This window comes from Scardinius erythrophthalmus (assembly GCF_964197995.2).
Source record: "Scardinius erythrophthalmus genome assembly, chromosome: 3".
NCBI classification, from domain to species: Eukaryota; Metazoa; Chordata; class Actinopteri; order Cypriniformes; family Leuciscidae; genus Scardinius; species Scardinius erythrophthalmus.
The window spans coordinates 52,592,631-52,614,003 of NC_138223.1; the positions used below are offsets into that span (position 1 = coordinate 52,592,631).

The window sequence follows — 21,373 nt, forward strand, 5'->3', positions numbered from 1 at the left end:
GAAATACGTCATGCAAGTAGACAAGTGGTCAAGTGCAAAGACCGCAAGTGTGGATAAGTGTGGGACAAGGCAGATCTCTCCCACTGTAGACTTCACTGAACCACGCCCCCTGACACATATATCATATATTTGATAAAACTTTTAATGCAATGAGAATATGAAAAACTAAATGTGTAACAATGAGACCACAATGACAAGACATTAAGTTGAAAAATAAGCCACTGTACATTTGTTGTAGGTGTTGATAATGACATCAGTCAGAATGGCTCCTCCTCTTCCTCTGATCGTTCTTCTCATGATTCATGGTTAGTCAATGCAACACTTCAGAAACACTCAAGATACATTTGATACTGCAATTTTATATGCACAAGCTGCTGCTAAATTGTTCGAGATGAATTCTGTGTTTCAGGGGTTTCTAGTGTTGATTGGGGTGTGAGTTACAGTCCTTCACACATCTGTGCACTAAAGGACTCATCAGTGATAATGAGATGCACTTATACATACCCTACTGAACGTCAGATCAAGAAAGTGTTCTGGACCAAAACAGAGGTAAAAGATAATGGAGAGCCTTCAGATCTGTCCGAGGACCCTGAATACAGTCAGAGGCTTCAGTATCTGGGAGATACACAGACGTACTGCAACATCAGACTACATCATGTGACACTGAAGGATTCACACATGTACTATTTCAGATTCATCACTGATAAAGATGATGGAAAATATACTGGTTATCCTGGAGTGACTCTTACTGTCACAGGTGACTTTGATGAGGTTTATCTCTTCTTCTGTGCATTATGTTGAATAATAATCAGTGTATGACAGCAGCACTAGATATAATGTGTGTGTTGTGTTCAGATCTTCAGGTGGAGTCTCCTGAGAGAGTGACAGAGGGAGATTCAGTCACTCTGAGATGTAAAAGCAGCTGCGCTCTGACTGACAGAGCAACATTCATCTGGTACAGAAACTCACAGCCATTAACTGAGAGAAGAGACAGAAACAATGAACTCCTGCTGCAGTCAGTCAGAAGAGAGGATTCAGGCAGATATAGCTGTGCTGTAGACGGACACACTCACATCTCTCCTGATGTTCAGATCAATGTCATGTGTGAGTACTGTCAGAGTTCTGTCACTTCTGTTTGGGTTATATCTTGAGCGTCAGCGTCAGTTCTGGCAGGCCAGGTAGTCAAGATGCTGCTAATGCTATAGCTTCAACACTGTCCCGCCAGCTGATCTGCTCCAGCTGAGCTGCATTAGCTCGTTAACTCCCCTTGCTGCTCAATGGCCAAGCTCAAACAAGGCGCCCTATTTAAAGCACATTCAGTTTGCTCATACATGCTTGCTGCTTGCTACTGCTGCCCGCCACCTCCCCAGCTCCTCCTTATGAATAACGTGGCGTTTTGCTTTAATATCATGTTGCCTGCTCTGTTCACAGGGGGGATATTTTAGCTCTCACAGTCCTAAACTGTGTGAACGTTCCCTAATGCTGCTGCTGTTGTCCTCTGACTCTCTGCTATTTCATGGTGCTCATGAAAGGTCAGAGGACTCCCTGAACTCCCTTGTTGTGAGCACATGGCTTATCATGTATTTCCTTGTGCCATGTGCTCTCCTGTCAATTGTCTGGCCCCTCCCATCTTGTTACCTGGGTAGGGTTGCACCAGCCGTTCGTAAGTTCTTTCTTAAATTGGAACGTAAAGTCCACACTAGAGGCTTAGTAACTACTAGCTAGTTTGTAACTAACTCTGTACTTTATTCCGTTGCACCATTTGTTCGTAAGGCAGAACGTAGCTAGTAGGTCGTAAGCTCTCCGTAAAGTAATTCGTAGTCGCATAATATGACGTTTAGCCTCGGTTATCCAATAGCAGCCTTCAAACACGTGAGCAGATGTTGTGTTGAAATGCTGTGAATTTCAGTTTATCCTTCATTCTTTTGCCTCACGTTACTAACGGTAAAAATAAGTTTCCATTAAATACGATACTTGATCATGAATAGCATAAGTGTTTTTATATGTAACATTCAGAAACTTTATTTGAAATGAAATGAATAAGGATCAATAAATAAATATTGATACAAAAAGCATAAGAAATTACGTTTATTGACTATGACTGATAGGCTATTTGACATGCACACCATGGACCGATGCACACAGCGGCGCGCTGTTTGGGATGGGTTCGTGTTAAAGATAGCCTCTGACAAAGTAATCTTTTCACATAATGTTCTCTCTCTTAAAATGTAAGCGAGTGTAAATGTCTGCATTATATATGTATTAAGAATTGAAGTCTGTCAGGTAAAAGAATAGCTTATTGATGCAGTTCAGTGTGTTTGATATTTTATTCCAGCCGTTACTCCTGATCGGAGGCTGCCGTAAATATTTAGTTTAAACGTAGAGTTACGCTTCAACTAAGTTTAATGGTGCAACGCAAAAATATTTAGAAGTGCGTAAGTCGTAACTTAGTGTCCATTTACGTCAAAACTAGGCTAAGTTATAACTTACGCACAGCTGGTGCAACCGGCCCCTGATTATTGATTCATTTGCCCCACCTGCCTTTCTCGTTACCCTCTTTTGTTTTCTTCCTATTTAGTCTCCCTGTGTTTGCAGTCCTGTGCTGGTTTGTTGTCTAAGTTACTTTGTGTTTCCTGTTCCTGCTGATGCCTGTCCTGTTTTCTCCCATGGGGAGTTTTTGTTTCTAGTGCTGTTTTATTTACTTTGTTAATAAATACCCATTTGTTTTCTGCACTAGAGTCCTTGCTCCTTTCACCAACCCAGTCTGTGACAAGTACAGATTGACTTTTAAAAACTAGATCTTTTTAAAACTAGGAGATTGGTTTTGAATTAGATGATTTAGGGTTTTAATTTTTGTCCTTTTTAGACCCTCCAAAGAGCGTCTCAGTGTCCATCAGTCCATCTGGTGTAATAGTGGAGGGAGATTCAGTGACTCTGAACTGCATCAGTGACTCAAACCCTCCTGCAGAAATCAGCTGGATTAAAGGAGGAACGATTGTAAGATCTGGAAGAATCTTCAGAATCTCAAAGATCAGCTCTGGTCACAGTGGAGAATACAAGTGCAAGTCCATCAATAAACATGGAGTGAAATACTCTGATGTTGTGACTTTAAATGTCATGTGTGAGTTATTGATGGTTCGGTAACAGTTGTAGAAATAGGACTGTGTTTTCCCGAAGCATTGTGAGTCTGAAGATCTGTTCTTGTTCACACTAAAACAAAAGTTTGTGCTTCTGGTACCAGAGTAATAGAGTAAATTCTTATTTCTTCTTTTTTGTAAGGACCACCTATTTTCAGTGTTTGAATTTGCATTTCATTCAGCCCATCTGCCTTTTTTTCCACATCAGTATTAAAAGACATTTTGGTATACAAAATAAGACTGAATTTTCATGTATAAGATTTGTGTTGGATTTAACAGGTCTAAAGTCAGTCGCATAGACCATTGGTACCAGTGATTTATACAATCTACCTAGGCTTACAATGCTTTGGGGAAAACAGCCTGGAACAGAAAAAAAAAAAGATTATACAATTTTGTTTTCTGTGTTAGATCCTCCCAGGAGTGTTTCAGTGTCCATCAGACCATCTGGTGTAATAGTGGAGGGAGATTCAGTGACTCTGAACTGCATCAGTGACTCAAACCCTCCTGCAGAAATCAGCTGGTTTAAAGGAAAAAGGAATATTTTGCAATCTGGTGAAACCTACAGCATCATTAATATTAAGTCTAAGGCCAGCGGAGGCTATCGTTGCTCTGCTAGAAACAATCATGGATCTCAGGCTTCTGCTGCTGTGAATGTGAATGTCATGTGTAAGTCTGCCTTTATTTCTGGAAGAGTATTTTTGCAATAATTTGTCTCACTGCATGTCATTTTACACTTTTTTTGTTTCAACAGATCCTCCCAGGAGCGTCTCAGTGTCCATCAGTCCATCTGGTGTAATAGTGGAGGGAGATTCAGTGACTCTGAACTGCATCAGTGACTCAAACCCTCCTGCATTAATCGACTGGTTTAAAGGAGGAACGATTGTAGGATCTGGAAGAATCTACAGCATCTCAAAGATCAGCTCTGATGACAGTGGAGAATACAAGTGCAAGTCCATCAATGAATATGGAGGGAAATACTCTGATAATGTGACTTTAAATGTCATGTGTGAGTTAATGATGGTTCAGTAAATGTGACATTAAATCCTCTAAACATTGTCAGTGATGTGATTTTCTTTTTTTTTTCTTTTTTTTTTTCCTGCTTTAGACCCGCCAAAGAATGTCTTAGTGTCTGTTTCTGGTGTAATAGTGGAGGGAGATTCAGTGACTCTGAACTGCATCAGTGACTCAAACCCTCCTGCTCTGAACTTCAGCTGGTTTAAGGAGAATGAAACCTCAGCTGTTGGATCTGGACAGAGTTTCAGTGCACTACAGAGTGGACGCTTCTACTGTCAGGCTCACAATCAACATGGATCTCAGAGATCAGACGCTGTAACTGTGTCTGTTAAAGGTAGAGTGGCTCATATACTTACATTACTCTTTCTATAGTGAAGCAAATTAATCTATTCAGACGTTTTACTCTTTTGTCTCAGTTGCAGGACGTCTGGTGATATTATACATATCCATTGGAGGAGTTTGTGGAGCTGCAGTGATCATTACGATGTTAGTGATTTGGTAAGATGTGTGTCTGTGGTACTCTCTCGTGTGTGTGTGAATGAATGACTGAATAAGAAAGTTGCTAATTCAGTGAGACGTCATGAACTAATCAAATAATAAAATAGAGATTAAACAGCTTGTTCCTGTCACCACCACACAAAGCGCAGTTTTTATGGTGACAGTCCATCATAAATATGAAGATTATCAGATGTATTGTATCTTCTTCTATAAAGATGAAGATTGACATTTTGTTAATTAAAAAATAAGCTTTATGTTTATGTTAAAAACATCTTTTAAAAGGGCCTCATTAACTAATTTTCCCTGTGACCCACACACTTAAAGGGGACCTATTATGCAATATTCACTTTTGCATGCTGTTTGGACATAAATGTGTGTTGGCAGTGTGTGTACACAACCAGCCAATAGTGATACAAATCCACTCACTCCTTTTTTATTAATTCCCATAAATCATCAGCAGTGTCTCCCAACGACTTGTTTTCAGAATGCTGTTTTAGTGACATCACTAAGCACAGGCCCCGCCCACGAGTGTTGACAGACACTGCCGTTTCAACATAGCCCCGCCCTGATCAAGTTCACTGCGAGTTGTACACATCCGCCATTGCTGCACTGACAAGAATGTCTCCCAAGCGTTGTAGGTGTTGTGTGGCTGGATGTATTAATCCACATAGCTCTCTCTATTTACTCCCGACATCTGAGGCAGCCGCTGAAGACGAGGTAGAATTACTTTGTTTTCAATGAAAATGCTTCCTCAACTCTACCGAAATTCATTTATGTACTTACGCACTTCTTATACTGTGTTTACTCAGCTCTGACGGTGATTTTCTGAAGTAAAACTGACGCTTCATCTTTTGTGTGATCTACAATAAACTTTATTAAACTCATCAGTATACAGTATGTTTGATCATCATTTAGAGCTGGTCCGAAACAGCAGAATTGTAGGCTATTAATAGTGGATACATACAAGCAGATAACAAATACGTTATAACCGTAATTAAACTAAACTATACCTGTTCCATCTCCATACAGCACTCTGACTCTGTAGCCATTATTCTCCGACTCTGGGTCGAAATGAACACCGTTACTGAGAGTTTCTGATATTATCATCATCCCGTGAGATGAAATTGTCCTGAGAGACTGAGCGCGAGCTCATGAAGCTCCGCCCCCTGTGCCGTGCAGCAGCAGCTTATTTGCATTTAAAGGGCACACACTAAAACAGTGCATTTTTCTGAGCACCAAAAAATGACAATTTAAACATGCTGTAAAAAATGATCTGTTGGGTATTTTGAGCTAAAACTTCACATACACACTCTGGGGACATCAGAGACTTATTTTACATCTTGTGAAAAGGAGCATAATGTTGTAATTTAGTAATTTGCCAATAGATGTCACTGTTGTATTGCCATCTAGTGCAGGGTTCACCAATCTTGGTCCTGGAGGGCCACTGTCCTGCAGAGTTTAGCTCCAACCCCAATTAAACACACCTGAACCAGCTAATCAAGGTCTCACTAGGCATACTAGAAACTTTCAAACAGGTGTGTTGGAGCTGGTTGGAGCTAAACTCTGCAGGGACAGCGGCCCTCCAGGACCGAGATTGGTGAACCCTGATCTAGTGTGTCACTACAGTTCTGTTATTCATTCTTCTTCGTTGTTTTTCCTGCTTTGTTGGATATAATAAAAAAAGCATGTGAAACTTCAATAGGTTATGGGCCCAGATCTTCGCTAAAGCAAAGAAGAGGTACTTTTACACAGGTTCTTTGTGTGTGTGTGTGTGTGTGTGTGTGTGTGTGTGTGTGTGTGAAATAGACAGTGTTGTGGAACTCACAATGGAGGATAAACTGTTTATTGAAAAGCTGAGTGGGCCAGAGAACTGGACTATGGGGCATGGTGATGGAGACTGACGCTGTGGCAGGAGGAGCAAATGCACAGGCAAGAGCAGAATTTGAAAAACAGAAAGAAAAGGCGTTGTCTGTGTTGGTGCTGAATGTGAGTGCGCCCCAGTTGTACCTGATAACAAGTTGTAAGACCCCTAAGGAAGCGTGGGACACGCTAAAAGGACATTTTGATAAAGACACTCTTGCAAACAAACTGTTTCTGAAGAAAAAATACTTCAGATGTGAAATGAAGGAAGGAGAAAACATAACTGAACATTTGAAACGAATGAAGGAGTTAACTGTCCAGCTAGGGGCAATAGGTGCGATGATTGAAGAGGAGGACCAGATTGTAACACTACTGGGTAGCTTGCCACCAAGCTATACAACAATTGCCACTGCACTGAAAACTAAGTTGGACAGTTTAACGCTGCAGTTTGTTCAGCAAGCATTGATAAATGAAGAACAAAAGCGAGTGTCTGCTGATGGTAACTATGGCGGTGCTATGTCCATTGGTGCTGCGTCCGGTGGCGCGTCAGCGATGTCAACACAAGTTCATAGTGATATGCAGGCTAACACCAACGCAGTGAGAGCAGACAGATCGTGGAGATGTTACAAGTGTGGGAAAGAAGGACATATCAAGCGTGACTGTCCAAATAAGAAAAAAAAAACAGACTAAAACACACAAAGCCAAAAATTTAACATATGAACATGATGAAGACTCATCTGAAAGTGCCTTCGTCGCCAGAGAGGATAAGATGGATAAGGATAAGGATAAGATGACACAACAGGTCGAGTGGTTAATCGACTCTGGAGCCTCAATGCACATGACCTGTCATGAAGATATTCTTTAAGACTACCAGCAATTTCCAAAAGCACAGTCTGTGAAACTCGGTGATGGCAGAGTGGTTGACGCTCTAGGACTTGGTAACGTTAAACTAAGAATGACATTAAAAATCAGTGATGTAAAAAATGTCACAATGTTTGATGTGCTGTATGTTCCCAAGTTATCCGGAAATACGGTGCAGTTCAAGAAGTCTCGCTGTTCCATCCGTGATAAAAATGTAGAAATCTCAGAGGAATGGGAACACAAAGATCTGATGGATTGTTTCAGCTGGATGAAGAGGGAAGTTCGCCAGGCTGTCACTGTGCATCAAGTGCATTAATAGCAGCCAGTTTGTGGCACCAGCGACTGGGTCACACCACTAAGTTGAAGGAACTTAAAGAACTGGTGAATGGAGTGGACCTTCCTGCTGAGAAAGAAGTTCCCTTCTGTGAAGCATGTGTGGAAGGCAAGCTGTCTAGGAAGCCACATAAGCTAGTGGGAGAGATCCGTTCCAAACATAAACTACAGTTGGTTCATAGTGACGTCTGTGGTCCCATGCAGACTGAATCTGTAGGTGGATCAAAGTACTTTCGGACTTTTATTGATGACTATATTCTAGATGTTGCAAGGTATACTTTATGAAACAGAAGAGTGGAGTTCTTTGCAAATTCAAGGAATTTGAGAAAATATTATCCAATAAGTGCGGACTGAAAATAGCAAGACTAAGAACGGATAATGGTGGGGAATACACATCCAAAGAATTTCAAGAATACTCGAAGGCTCAAGGTATCCACCATGAGACAACTGTACCTCACACATCTCAGCAAAATGGTGTTGCAGAAAGAAAAAATAGGACATTAATTGAACAGGCGAGAACCATGCTCTCTCACGCTAAATTACCAAAGTCGTACTGGGCAGAGGCTGTACTAGCGACCGCAGCTTACATACAGAACAGACTCCCCACATCTGTACTGAAACAAGTGATTCCCTACCAGAGAAGGTGCGACAAACAGCCAAATGTGAGTCACATGAAAGTGTTTGGTTGCGTAGCTTATGCACATGTCCTAGACACAGAAAGAAGAAAACTGGACAAGAAGGCTGTGAAGCTTCGTTTCGTGGGATATGCCAACAATGCCAAGGGCTATCGCTTGTTCGATAAAGAAAAGAGGATTCTAATTCGTCGGGATGTGATCTTTAACAAATCAGACTTTGACTTGAAACAAGAAGTGGGCATTTCTTGTTCGGAGAACGAAGTTATTGTGAAAACCGACGAGAGAACACCAATCGATGCTACTGTCGATGAAACTGCTAGAGAAGGTGGCGGAATCAGAAAACCACCTAAGAGATATGGTTATGATGAGTTTGCCGACCTGGTGACTGTGGATCATTATGCAAGTGTTTGTTGTGTTGCAGAACCAAGCACTCTGAAAGAGGCAATGATGAGTCCTAATGCAAAAGAATGGCAAGAGGCGGCTGACTTGGAACATGAATCACTGCTGGAAAATAAGGCGTGGGATTTAGTGAAATTGCCAAAGGATCGGAAGGCCATAGGATCGAGATGGGTGTTTAAAGTATATATATATATGGAAATATATATGGAGCAACCAGAGGGATACATCAGACCAGGGGAGGAAAGTTTGGTGTGCAAGCTGAAGAAGTCAGTATATGGACTTGAAGCAGTCCCCTCGCTGCTGGAGTAAAACTTTCATAGAGTTCATGAGGAACATTGGCATCAAACAGAGTACATCAGACCCGTGTGTTCGTGAGATCTCGACAGGAGCTGGAGATATTAGCGGCGTATTTTGATGATCTAATTCTGATCATAGAGTCGATGGAAAGCATGGAAGAGATGAAACTCGCTCTTAAGAAGCACTACAAGATGAAGGACATGAGATAACTGTCCTACTGTATATCTTGGGGACCTCTGGCACACGACCCGACATAGCACAAGCAGTTCAAAGTTCAATGCAAATCCAAGTGTTGCACATCTGACTGTCAACACTGAAACTCACTCTCAAGTATGAGCGGTCAGAGTCTGAAACTTTGGTCGGTTTCTCAGATGCTGACTGGGCTGGAGACCAGGACAATCGTCGCTCTACAACCGGTAATGTGTTCTTACTGGGTGGAGGAGCGCTGAGTTGGCTCAGCAAGAAACAGTCAACTGTTGCTCTTTCAACAGCAGAGGTTGAGTTTGTGGCACTTAGCCAAGCAGCTCAGGAATGTGTCTGGCTAAGACGACTACTAAGTGATCTTGGAATGGATGCTACTCCTGTGGTGATCCTGGAGGACAACCAAGGAGCAATAGCAATCGCAAAGAATCCAGTTGATCATTCAAGAACCAAGCACATTGACATTCGCTACCATTACATTTGTGAATGTGTGCAGAATGGACAAATACAACTGCAGAATTGTCCCACAGATGACATGAAGGCAGATATCTTGACCAAACCATTGGTAAGACAGAAGTTTGAGTATCTTAGGAGTGAGATTGGACTCGGTTTCATTTAATTCTCTTTAGTCTGATCTTAAATTGCTAAACTGTGTTTAGTGTTAAATATGTTATGGGTGTAAAACGATTAACATGGAAAAAAAGGACTAAGAAATGTTTTTTTTTTGTGTGTGTGTGTGTGTGTGTGTGTGTGTGTGTGTGTTAATATAATTTACTAAGAGATGGCTTAGTCCTACTGTAAAATTAAGTGGGAGTGTTGTTAAATTGTAATTTGCCAACATCTAGTGTGTCACTACAGTTCTGTTATTCATTATTCTTCGTTGTTTTTCCTGCTTTGTTGGATATAATAAAAAAGCATGTGAAACCTCAATAAATAATAGGTCCCCTCTAATGTAGGTTCATCTCTGGTCGTGATGAACGTGAACTTAAGGCAAAATTTCCCATTCTTTCTTTCCACACTGACGGCTACTCAGTTAGTTATTGAATAATGAAATCTGAAGCTCACATCATTACTCCATAAATCCTGAAGATGGACCAGATTTCATCACATTCAAAGTGGCAGTGCCATGTCCTACAGAGAAATACCTTCAGTTAAAATCATATCTGTGTATTAAACATCAAATCATTTCTGAATCTTAAAACATGTAGATCAGGAGCGCTTCCCGGATTCACTTATCTTGGTAGAGGTGCTTTTTGGAAGAGGTAGAGTAGATTTTAAACAAAAGAAAAACTCCAAGGCACTCTCCTGGAATATTAAAAATGCCTTTATTTTATGGCATAGTCAAAAAAAGCATAGTTTTTTTTTTTTTTTTTTTTTTTTTTGAGACTATGCCATAAAATAAAGGCATTTTTAATATTCCAGGAGAGTGCCTTGGAGTTTTTCTTTTGTTTAAAATCATTTCTGTATCTGATTGGTTGTAATTGTGTAAAATCACTGTCTTTAAAGGGGAATCAGGAGGATGAAGAAGAGAAATGACACTCAGGAATCTCAGGTGAGAATAATTATCAGAAGTTTACTGATCAGGGAAATGATTTGGTATCTAAATGATTGAAAGTCTGAATGTAGCAGTGACTTTTTCTAGTGAGTTGTTTATAGACGTTATTTATTTTCTCTTTATTCTGTTTTTTTCTTTAATGGCAAAGATGAATGATTACAGACCTGATCATGACAGATGCAACGCTTATGATGTTGAATTGAGTGATCCTGTGTATGAGAATGTAACGGTAAGTGTTTCCTACAGAAGACTAAACTCTCTTCACCTTTAGCCAAAAGGAATTAAACGCTCAATGTCAGTGTGGAAATATCTATATTGACTAAGAATATGGGAATTTAATTAACACACTCCTGTTTTTACTTTGCCTTCATTCATAAAGACTGCTCAACTTGATGATTGTAAACCCGAACTGGACTCGCCTCTGTATGAAAATCTACTAGTAAGTAAAAATACCCACTAGATAGAGACAAAACCCAATCTATTAGCCTTTCCTCTTGACACATGTTGTTGATACTTTTATTTAAAAGCAGTGTGTGAACAGTGTGAACATATCTATATTGACTAAGTATATGGAGATTTAAATAACACACTCCTGTTTTTACTTTATCTTCATTCATAAAGGCTGCTCAACTTGATGATTGTAAACCCGAACTGGACTCGTCTCTGTATGAAAATCTTCCAGTAAGTAAAAATACCCACTAGATAGAGACAAAACCCAATATATTAGCCTTTCCTCTTGACATATGTTGTTGATGCTTTTATTTAAATATTTAAATATTAATGTTTTCTCTTTCTTTCTTTCTTTCTTTCTTTCTTTCTTTCTTTCTTTCTTTCTTTCTTTCTTTCTTTCTTTCTTTCTTTCTTTCTTTCTTTTTTTTTCTTTCTTTTTCAGCCTAACAAGAAGAGGCTGTAGTGTTTTGGACACAGTAAATATTACAGCCTTTATGCATCTCTTTGTGGGAGGAGCCCTGAATGATTGACAGGAGTGCCATGATGACGTGTGACTGAAGTAATCAGGCGATCATTTTAAAGATTAATGTGCGATAATGAAAGTAAATGGTTTACGAATTATGTAAAAGTGTGTAATCACTATAGTGTGTTTTTCTTTATGCTTTTTTTATGATGTATGAATCTTACTTCATTGAGACTATTAATGTTTTAAAACTTGGGTATCCATATTGTTCATGTTTCCAATAAAAGTTAGAAAACAATAAGGCTCTAGTTGTAAAATTCCACACTTTTCTGACATTCAATAAATTAGAATAACAGCATAACAAATATTAAAGGCCATTACACTGAGATTGCTAGAGAGAGAAAAATAGATTGAAATAGATAAGATTATTGTTTCAAGGATTACTGCTTGAGTGCTTGAGATAAAAAGTGTCTATGAATTGTATGACAAGAAGAGAAAGGCCTCTGAAGAAAGAAACAAGCCCAGAGTGTTTTTGGGAGAATATTTCACATGCTGGCATGCGCTAAAAGCACAGGTTGGGCTTCCCACTGATGCCTCAGTCGCGAAGTTTCTACTCGACAGGTAAAGTTTGGCATGCTATTTGAAGAAATCCATTTAAAATCACTGCTAAGCTATGTTTAGCGATGTGCAAATCTTCTTTTGGAAAGTAGGCTTGTATGAGGCATGCCGACAGCAACTTGTAAACAGAGCGTGCACGAAGAGAACTAGGCTCGTGCATGCCCGTTCTCATCCTAGGGCGTCATATACTGATGCTTTTGACATTTCGTCTACATCCAACGCACATGGCACCCTTTAGCGTCAATATGAGACACAAATAGATATGGGCCAGAGGGCGCCTCTTAGCGGTCTAACTCTAACCCTACCCTAGACCTAAACCTACCCATAACCGAACAAAGCTCTGTGCGTCTCATATTGACGCTAAAGGGTGCCATGTGTGTTCGATGTAGACGAAATGTCAAAAGCGTCAGTATATGATGCCCTAGGATGAGAATGCGTTGCTCGTGTACACGTTTAATAGGCGTTCCCTTTCGGGAGCAGGTAGAGTGTTGCACATGTGTATTTTTTCAAAAAGTGGAGAGGGCGGTTCTTATCTAAAATTTGGGAAAATCCTCCACTATACCTTTAAATGACTTGCATATGATAGCATTTTTTTTATCTGGGGAGTAGCAGAAACACAGCATTAATACAATTTTGTGTTGAATTTTGGAGGGAATTGGGGTGCTCCCATAACGTAGAATACAGTTACAGCAACGACCATTTGCAGCAAATTTCTGTAAATGTATGTTGGAGAGACGGCATTACATTAACATTGTGGTTAGTAAAAAAAAAAAAAAAACTTGAGATATGGTTACTGAGTGGAATAACTATGTTCATAACATTAACGTTAGGTTACTGTTAATGGGATTCATTTCAGTATATTTACATGTACACATACTGTACACAGTACATCGTATGCGTGTATTTGTGTGTGTTCTGATGAATGGTTTGAAAGGATGTAGAGGTACATTAGCCATACTAAAATGAATCCTTTAACAGTAACGTTAATGTTATGGATCATATTTAGAAACATAGTTATTTCACTCAGTAACCATCTCTCCAGTTACACACACACACACACACACACACACACACACACACACACGTGTATATGTATGTATGTACGCGATAACTTGCCCAGCCCTAATATATATATATATATATATATATATATATATATATATATATATATATATATATATATATATATATATATATATATATATATATGCATACTCTACCAGTCAAAAGTTTTGTTTAATATTTTTAAAATAAAATAATACAAAAAATATATATATTTAAAATGTAATTTATTCCTGTGGTCAAAGCTGAATTTTCAGCATCATTACTCCAGTCTTCAGTGTCACATGATCCTTCATTAATCATTCTAATATGTGGATTTGATGCTCAAAAAACATTCATTATTATTATCAATATTGAAAACAGTTGTGTATTTTTTTTTTCAGGATTCTTTGATGAATAGGACTTTTGATCAATTTAATTAATCCTTGATGAATAAAAGTATTGATTTATTTTATTTATTTTCCCCAAAAAACAAAATAGAAATTCCTACTGACCCCAAAAATTTTGAACGGTAGTGTGTAATGTTACAAAAACTTTCCATTTCAGATAAATGTTGTTCTTTTGAACTTTCTATGCATCAAATAATCCTGAAATAAAAATGTAAATAACCTTTTCAACATTGAATAATAATGAGATATGTTTCTTGACCATCAAATCATCATATAAGAGTGATTTCTGAAGGATCATGTGACACTGAAGACTGGAGTAATGATGCTGAAAATTCAGCTTTGATCTCAGGAATACATTACACTTTACTATATATTCACATAGAAAACAGCTGTTTTAAATTGTAATAATATTTTTTTATTATTATTTTTTAATCAAATAAATGCAACTTTGGTGAGCAGAAGAGACTTCTTTTAAAAACATAAAAAAAATCTTACCGAGGGCTTCTGGTTGGAACATCAGCCATGACGGTCGCACAGTAGAGAGCTCTCGATAGAACCTGCGAAATTCGAACAAAAGCCCCTTTTATAAAGATGATAAAATACAGTTTAACTTAGAAGACAGGGCAAGACACTACCGTGAACATTTAATTTTTTTCTGAGGCGATTTGAGCAGTGAAATGCAGTTTTATCCTCGACGATCAAGGCTAACTAACATCTAATAGTATTTAGCAAAATATGACAGATGCAGAGATTTTGCAAGAACTGAGGCAATTTCGCCAGGAGAACAGACAGCAATTTGAGGAACTGAGAAGCGACATATCAGGTCTCAATAAAAGACTGGGAGAGGCCGAAGACCGGATCGAAAAGGCCGAAGAACGGATACGTACCTCAGAAGACGCAGCATTGGAGAGGCTAAAGCCACATATGAGGCTAGATGAGAAGCTAACAGAAATGGAGAGCCACAGCAGACGCGATAATATTCCGTTAACATGCTATCTTTTGTAGACAAACTTCTTTGTGAGGGCCTTCAACTGTCTGAAGAAATACCTGATTTGCAAATTCAGAGGGCACATCGCTTGCTAGGCCCTCAGCCAGCAGCTGGTGCACCGCCTCGCTCTATTGTGGTCAAGTTTTTGAGTTTTAAAGTGAAGGAGATGCTGCAGCATAAAGCGTGGCAAATAAGAGGATTCAAGTGGAGAGACAATCATGTAAACCTCGATCATGATTATCCGCCATCCATCATTGCTTAACGGAAGGAATATGCGGAAGTTCTGAAGGTTCTGAAAGCTAATAATCTGAAGTTTCAAACTCTATTCCCCGCCAGGCTACGCGTGATGCACGAAGATGGAACCGGTATACGATTCATCGACTGAAGCAGTCAAAGATCTTGTGAAAAGAGGCTACGTGATCACAACAATGCCAGCACTGCCACCGGCATCATTGACTGAACGGATAAAACAGTTGTCCTGTGAATCGAGTGAATCGGCGCGCTACGAAGGCTACACACGACCCCACTCGAGACACCAGCTACAAGGAGAAACTTCGCACATTTCGGAGGACCACCCCAGGAACGACAACGGATTAAATTGAAACGAAGTGATGTGGAAAACCTCCAAGCGATTTTAGTTATTATTAAGACACGGTGGTGAGTAGATTGTGATTTTTGAATAGATGGGTTATGTAGGTAGAGCTTTCAAGATGCTGTGAACCAACAAGGACCCCCTTCATTGAACCCAGTTGAAGGGTTTTGCCTTAGAACGGCCCGTGGACCTATTAGGGTCTAAAGGGTAGACCCCTACATAGGAAGTCACCTCTTTGTCATTTTGGTATATTTTATGTTGTTCTGTATGTTCATATTTTGCGTATGTTTCTTTGTTTGTTATACTCTGCTGTTCTGCACAGAGAAGGGAAGAGTACCGTGTCTAATTGTTTGGTTAACCATTAATACAGTCACATGTTTAATAGACCTATAAAACTTGTATCACTTTACATAAATGGCATACTTAACCCAGTTAAGAAGTCAAAAATGTTATCTCAGCTGAAAAGGGACAAGGTCCAGATAGCATACATACAAGAATCCCACCTTAGTGATTATGAACATGCTAAATTAAACAAAATGGGGTACACAAAAGTATATTTCTCCTCACATGACTCAGGTAGACGTAGAGGAGTGGCGATTTTGTTGTGCAGTGCGGTAAATTTCGAATACATATCTGAACACAAAGATAAAGAGGGGAGGTACATTATGGTAATTGGTAAAATTGAGGGAACCTTAGTGAGTCTGTTCAATGTCTATATTCCACCAGGGAGTGACTGGTCATTTTACAAACAAGTACTTGAAACATTGACAACAAAGAGTCAGGGCGTTCTAATATGTGGGGGAGATTTTAAAATTAGATTAAATCCGAAAAAGGACAGTTCAAATGGCAAACCCGACACCAAAAAAATGTATAAAAAAGTAAATAATTTCATGAAAGAAGTGGGAATAGTAGATATATGGAGGGAAATTAACCCGACAGGGCGGGATTACACTCACTATTCTGGGGCGCACAATGTCTACTCCAAAATAGACTTATTCCTGTTTAAAAATGATATGTTTCGTGTGATAAATTGTGACATAGGAATAAGTGCACTCTCGGACCACAATCCGGTATATCTGTATCTTAACCTTAATGGTAAAATAAAGTCTACTCTATGGAGATTAAATAGGAATATTCTGAATGACAAGGAAATCATGAATAAATTGAAATTTGAAATTGAATCCTATCTGGAATACAATGACAATGATGCAGTCTCACCAGTTATATTATGGGATGCTTTAAAAGCAGTGCTTCATGGGGAAATTATTGCAATTTCTTTTACGGTAAATAAATTGAAAAAAACAAAAATTACTAGATCTCGAGACTAAACTTAAAGAAGTACAGAAAGAACATTCATCTTCTCTACAGGACTCAGTGAAAGTAAAAATGTTCGAAGTAAAGAAGGAGATAAAATAAATAAACACACAGGACATTCAAAAAAAGCTTCTTTTTACAAAACAACAATATTACGATACTGGAGGGAAAGCCCTTAAACTTTTGTCATATAGATTAAGGAAACAACAGGCAGAGAGAAAAATATTCAAAATTAAACATCCCGAAACTAACCTAGAACAAATACAACAGTGTTTTGAGGAGTATTATCGGAAACTATATTCTCAGCCTCAATTAAGAAGTGCTACTGAAATTGATTCATTTTTATCTCCACTAAATTTACCTAAAGTCACAAATGACCAGAACAAGAAGCTAATCTCCAAAATTACTAAGGAAGAAATTATATCCGCAATTAAGAGATTAAAAAAACGGAAAAGCCCCTGGTGTAGACGGATTCAATTCCGAATGGTATAAACTCATGTAAGATCACTTGGCACCGACATTAATGAAAGCATTTAACGGGGTACTTGAAACGAAGACTATTCCTCCATTGTGGAGAGAAGCCATCATTTATATTATCCCCAAAGAAAATAAAGACAAACTAGACTGTGTAAACTATCGAGTGAGTGTACTCAATATCGATTACAAATTATTTACTTCCATATTATGTAAAAGTCTCGAGGTAATGTTACCTGAACTCATACATAAAGACCAGACAGGCTTTATTAGACAGAGACAGACGCAAGACAATATTAGGAAAGCGCTTCTGATAATGAAACATGTCAGGCAATGCAAATTAGAAAAAATAAGTTTGGATGCAGAAAAAGCGTTTGATTCAGTACGATGGACATTTTTATATAAAGTAATGGATGAATTTGGCTTTCATTCTGACTTGGTTGAGACATTTTGTGCACTGTACAAAAAACCTACTTCCAGAGTTAAAATAAACGGGGATTTATCCAAATCTATTAAATTAGAAAGAGGAACCCGCCAGGGTTGTGGAACATTGGCACTACTTTTCTCTTTGTTTATTGAACCCTTAGCCCAGTGGATTAGGCAGAACACAGAAATTCAAGGGGTTACTTTAAAATCAGGGGAACAAAAATGTAGCGTTTATACGCCCGTATAAATATAATTAATTATTATTCATAACGGATTATTATATCAATAATTAATAATTTAATTATTTTCAGAATTTACTGTAGCAGAATCAATAGTATGATCAGTTTATCAGTTCATCCAATGAACAGAAAGCATAAACAATTATTAACTCTAGGAAATATAATATCTTCCTGGCCAAGAAAGAATAATCCCCAGCCAACAGTAAATTAAGAAATAAATCAAGGGTAAAAGCATAGGTAACTTAGATCACAGTTCAAGACAATAAATTCGTAAGCACATAACACAAGTAATACTTCTCTTTTCAAATACAAACAATACTTTATTGATTATATAGGCTACTAACACATAAAACTAATATCTAACACAAACACACCCACACACACACATTCATACGAGTTGCAGCAAGAAAGAGAGTGAGGAAAAATGAGTTTTAAGAGTGAGATGATGAAATCCCAAGTTTCTATATGCACTTATAAGACATGTAACAACAATGACTTATGTTAGGGAATTAATTAGCTCAAATTAGCCTTAATGTGAATATGCATATGTTGCTTACATGAATTAAAGAATTACCAAATAGGGAATTGGTCAAAACCTCGGCTTATATCAGCGATTACACAATTACTTGTAGTACTCCCTGATATAGACGGGTAGAATAGGTTCAATTTGGGGAAATTGTAGGTATAAGTTGGAGAATGTTCATTTATTGTACGAACTGTATGTCCAGCACACAAAAGGTACAATATCTGAACGGAAATCTCACGTCTTTAACACTGATAGACAATTTCTTTTCTGTGGCCACAAGAAAATAACTTATCCTAGTGTTTTAGACCATTTGAGATTTCTTTCAATAGTAAAATTTATCGTAGAGCGTTAAGAGGTAAAGATCTGCACTACTCAGGGACTCAGTATTGAAACAAACAGGCAAACTTAATTCAAATGATTTAACAAAGTTTATTCAAACGAGCTACTGGTTACATATACTAATTTTAAATCACACAGGAGTAAATATGCATAAACAAAACAATATACGATCGCAAATAAGGAATATAACAAAATAAACGTAAGATCAAAGGTTAGAGCAGGGGAAGAAAAAGGGAGAATATAAGAGAGAGAGAGAGAGAGAGAATTTTAAGAATGGGTTTTGTGTGTGTACACTGAGAGCGTGGTAAGGAGAGGTGTGTGTGTGTGTGTGTGTGTAGGAGCACGCTTTTAGCAGCACGTGGCCGTGTGTTGCTGTCTAGGACCACGTGAATAGGTGGGCGTGTATGTGCAGATGTGTGCGTCAAAGAGTGTGTAAGTGTGAGTGAAGAGAAATTAGAGATAGGTAGAACAGTTCAGTCATTCACACGAAACCCCAATAGACATAGTAATGTTAGACACTTTAAACAGCACTTCAGATTGTAAATTTAAAATCTACGTTACTCGGGGTGAAGCTCGGCCTTTGTGTGTCCGTGCGTCGAGTCGGAGTAGACAAAGCGTCTGGTCACGTGGTCACCGAAACAGAGGTCACAGCGTCTGGTTGCTATGGCGACTGGAAACGAGCGAAAACTTAGCAAGATGACTTTAGCTTTAAGTTGATTTCGTTGGTTGGTTGAAGGAGACTATCAACTGAAGTAAAAGTAGTTTCAAGAAAATAAAACTTGGAAGAAAAATGAAAATAAACGCGAACGAAGCTTCCAAGGATGGAAGAAGGCGTGTCGTTTCTCTCTCTCTGGCGATGTGCCCTGAGATCAGAGAAGCGCGGCATTTTGAAGGGGTTAAGCCCAGCCTCTTTAGGTGCATGACCCAATCGCCTGGAAGGGCGATTGTGACTACCTCCTGACGTTTTGCGGAGGCTCACGCCCCTTCCTAATAGTTATGGAGAAGCTAAATTTGTTCCTAACGTTAATAACACTGGAATTAATAAAAGAATGCGTCTTCGGAGATTTTGGGTCAAAGATTCAACACCGTTGAGATTTTTGGAAGAGAACAATACCGCGAACGACCATGCTATGGTCTAAAGTCATGAAAATGTAAGATTTTTCACTATATCAAGCATTTCATTCTTTGAGTATATCATAAAACTAGATTATATCGGTCTGATTTATAGGGACCGTGACATATAACACAAATACATTTCAAGAATACATTTGGAAAAGGGTGATTTTTGATCACAATGTCCGGGCATTTGAGCTCCTCTGTGTGTGTTTCCTTGTGTGTGTGTGCTGGAAGAGTCACTGAAGGTTCATCCTGCTGCGTTGAACTTTTGTCCCCGAGCACGGGATGAGAGTCTATGTGTTACTAGTTTTGATTAGATTAGCGGTCAAACAGAGTCTGGTTGTTTTCTTACGTGTTGACTGAGTGTCTAAATGTAAATGAATGTCAGAGAGAGGATCCTTGGGGTTCTCTCGAGATTGCTCTTATTGGTCAGCGGATGTTCGCCAAGCCATAATTCCGAGGTCAGCAGTAAGGAATCTCTGTTTTCAGATTAGGCAGTTAATGATTTGCGCCATTTATCGGCGCCGTTGGGTCTGGTGTCCAGGAAGGCAGAATCTTGAGGCAATAGAGGTGTTTGTGGATTAGGACACCAGTGATTTAATTAGGTCTCAGAGCAGAAGACAGGCTAATTTCAGTACATTAACATATAGAGAGATAGAGCTGGTGATCTGACCATCTGCTGTGTGTTACAGACATGACCTGAACGAACCATCAAACATTAATTTAACCTTTCTATCGTTTCGTAGGTTATTAAAGCTATATCAAAATACACCAGTTCAGCTTTAGAGTCTGGAGGTTACTTGCTCGTTTTGCTTTTGGGAATTCCTTTGGTCGGTGTCAACGGGGGTTTCCCGAGTTCGTTCGTTGGCTGGTGTCCCCGTGCTTGGATAGATGGGGCGGCCAGTCATGTGGTGTGAATGAAAGTCTTTGTTGAAGGTGGCTTTGCAGAAGAAACGTGGACCGAAATCTTGCTGCAAAACTTAACTTAGAACCGAGACTCACAACGGAAAATAAAGGAAAACTCAGAAAAGAAAGAAAATTGAGACGAGAGTAGTAAGAAGGCTTGAAAAAGCTGTTGAACCCGTTCTTCTGATCTTAATTTGGGTTCTTTGTCTCTTCGCGTCTACATGGTTACTGATCTGGTTTAGATCTTCATCTCCCGCTGCATTTTTGTTCTGCCCAACTTAACTAACGCTCTGCGCTGGGTTTTTAAAGGGTTTTTTAAAACAACAAAAAAAGGTTTGTTACTCCTACAAATGGGAGTTCTGACTGCAGCTTTGTTTTCAAAGTCGTAAATCATGTCTTCTCTGGGGGTGTCAGTTCTCTAGCTTTAATTGGAGACCAGATGCAACAGTTTAGGCATGATTTCTAATTATCAGAATACGAAACATTTTACACAGATTTAATTCCAGCCATCTTGCTAGTTGTGTTCGTAAGATAGCATTGATATGAAACAGTACACACTTTCATTCACACATCTAATAGTTATAACAATTACATGAATTATATGGGATCTAAGCATATTAGACAAACACACATATTGTAGACACAAAATAGAATCATATAGTTGCATGATGTTTGATTATT

General features: G+C 38.8%; 2 protein-coding genes across 2 annotated transcripts in view; both read left to right on the forward strand.

Annotated features, from left to right (window-relative positions):
• Positions 1–21,373, forward strand: part of LOC308688293 (uncharacterized protein) — a 73,332-nt gene that overhangs the window by 15,660 nt on the left and 36,299 nt on the right. The gene's annotated exons all lie outside the window — the stretch shown is intronic.
• On the forward strand, positions 484–11,994 carry LOC308688878 (B-cell receptor CD22-like; the record flags this gene model as incomplete). The annotated part of the gene is made up of 11 exons (XM_081362317.1): positions 484–757; positions 856–1,104; positions 3,546–3,803; positions 3,889–4,143; positions 4,243–4,485; positions 4,568–4,649; positions 10,742–10,787; positions 10,939–11,019; positions 11,170–11,229; positions 11,412–11,471; positions 11,683–11,994. 11 exons carry the CDS (start codon positions 484–486, stop codon positions 11,701–11,703), a joined length of 1,629 nt encoding a protein of 542 aa, XP_081218443.1. The 3' UTR covers positions 11,704–11,994.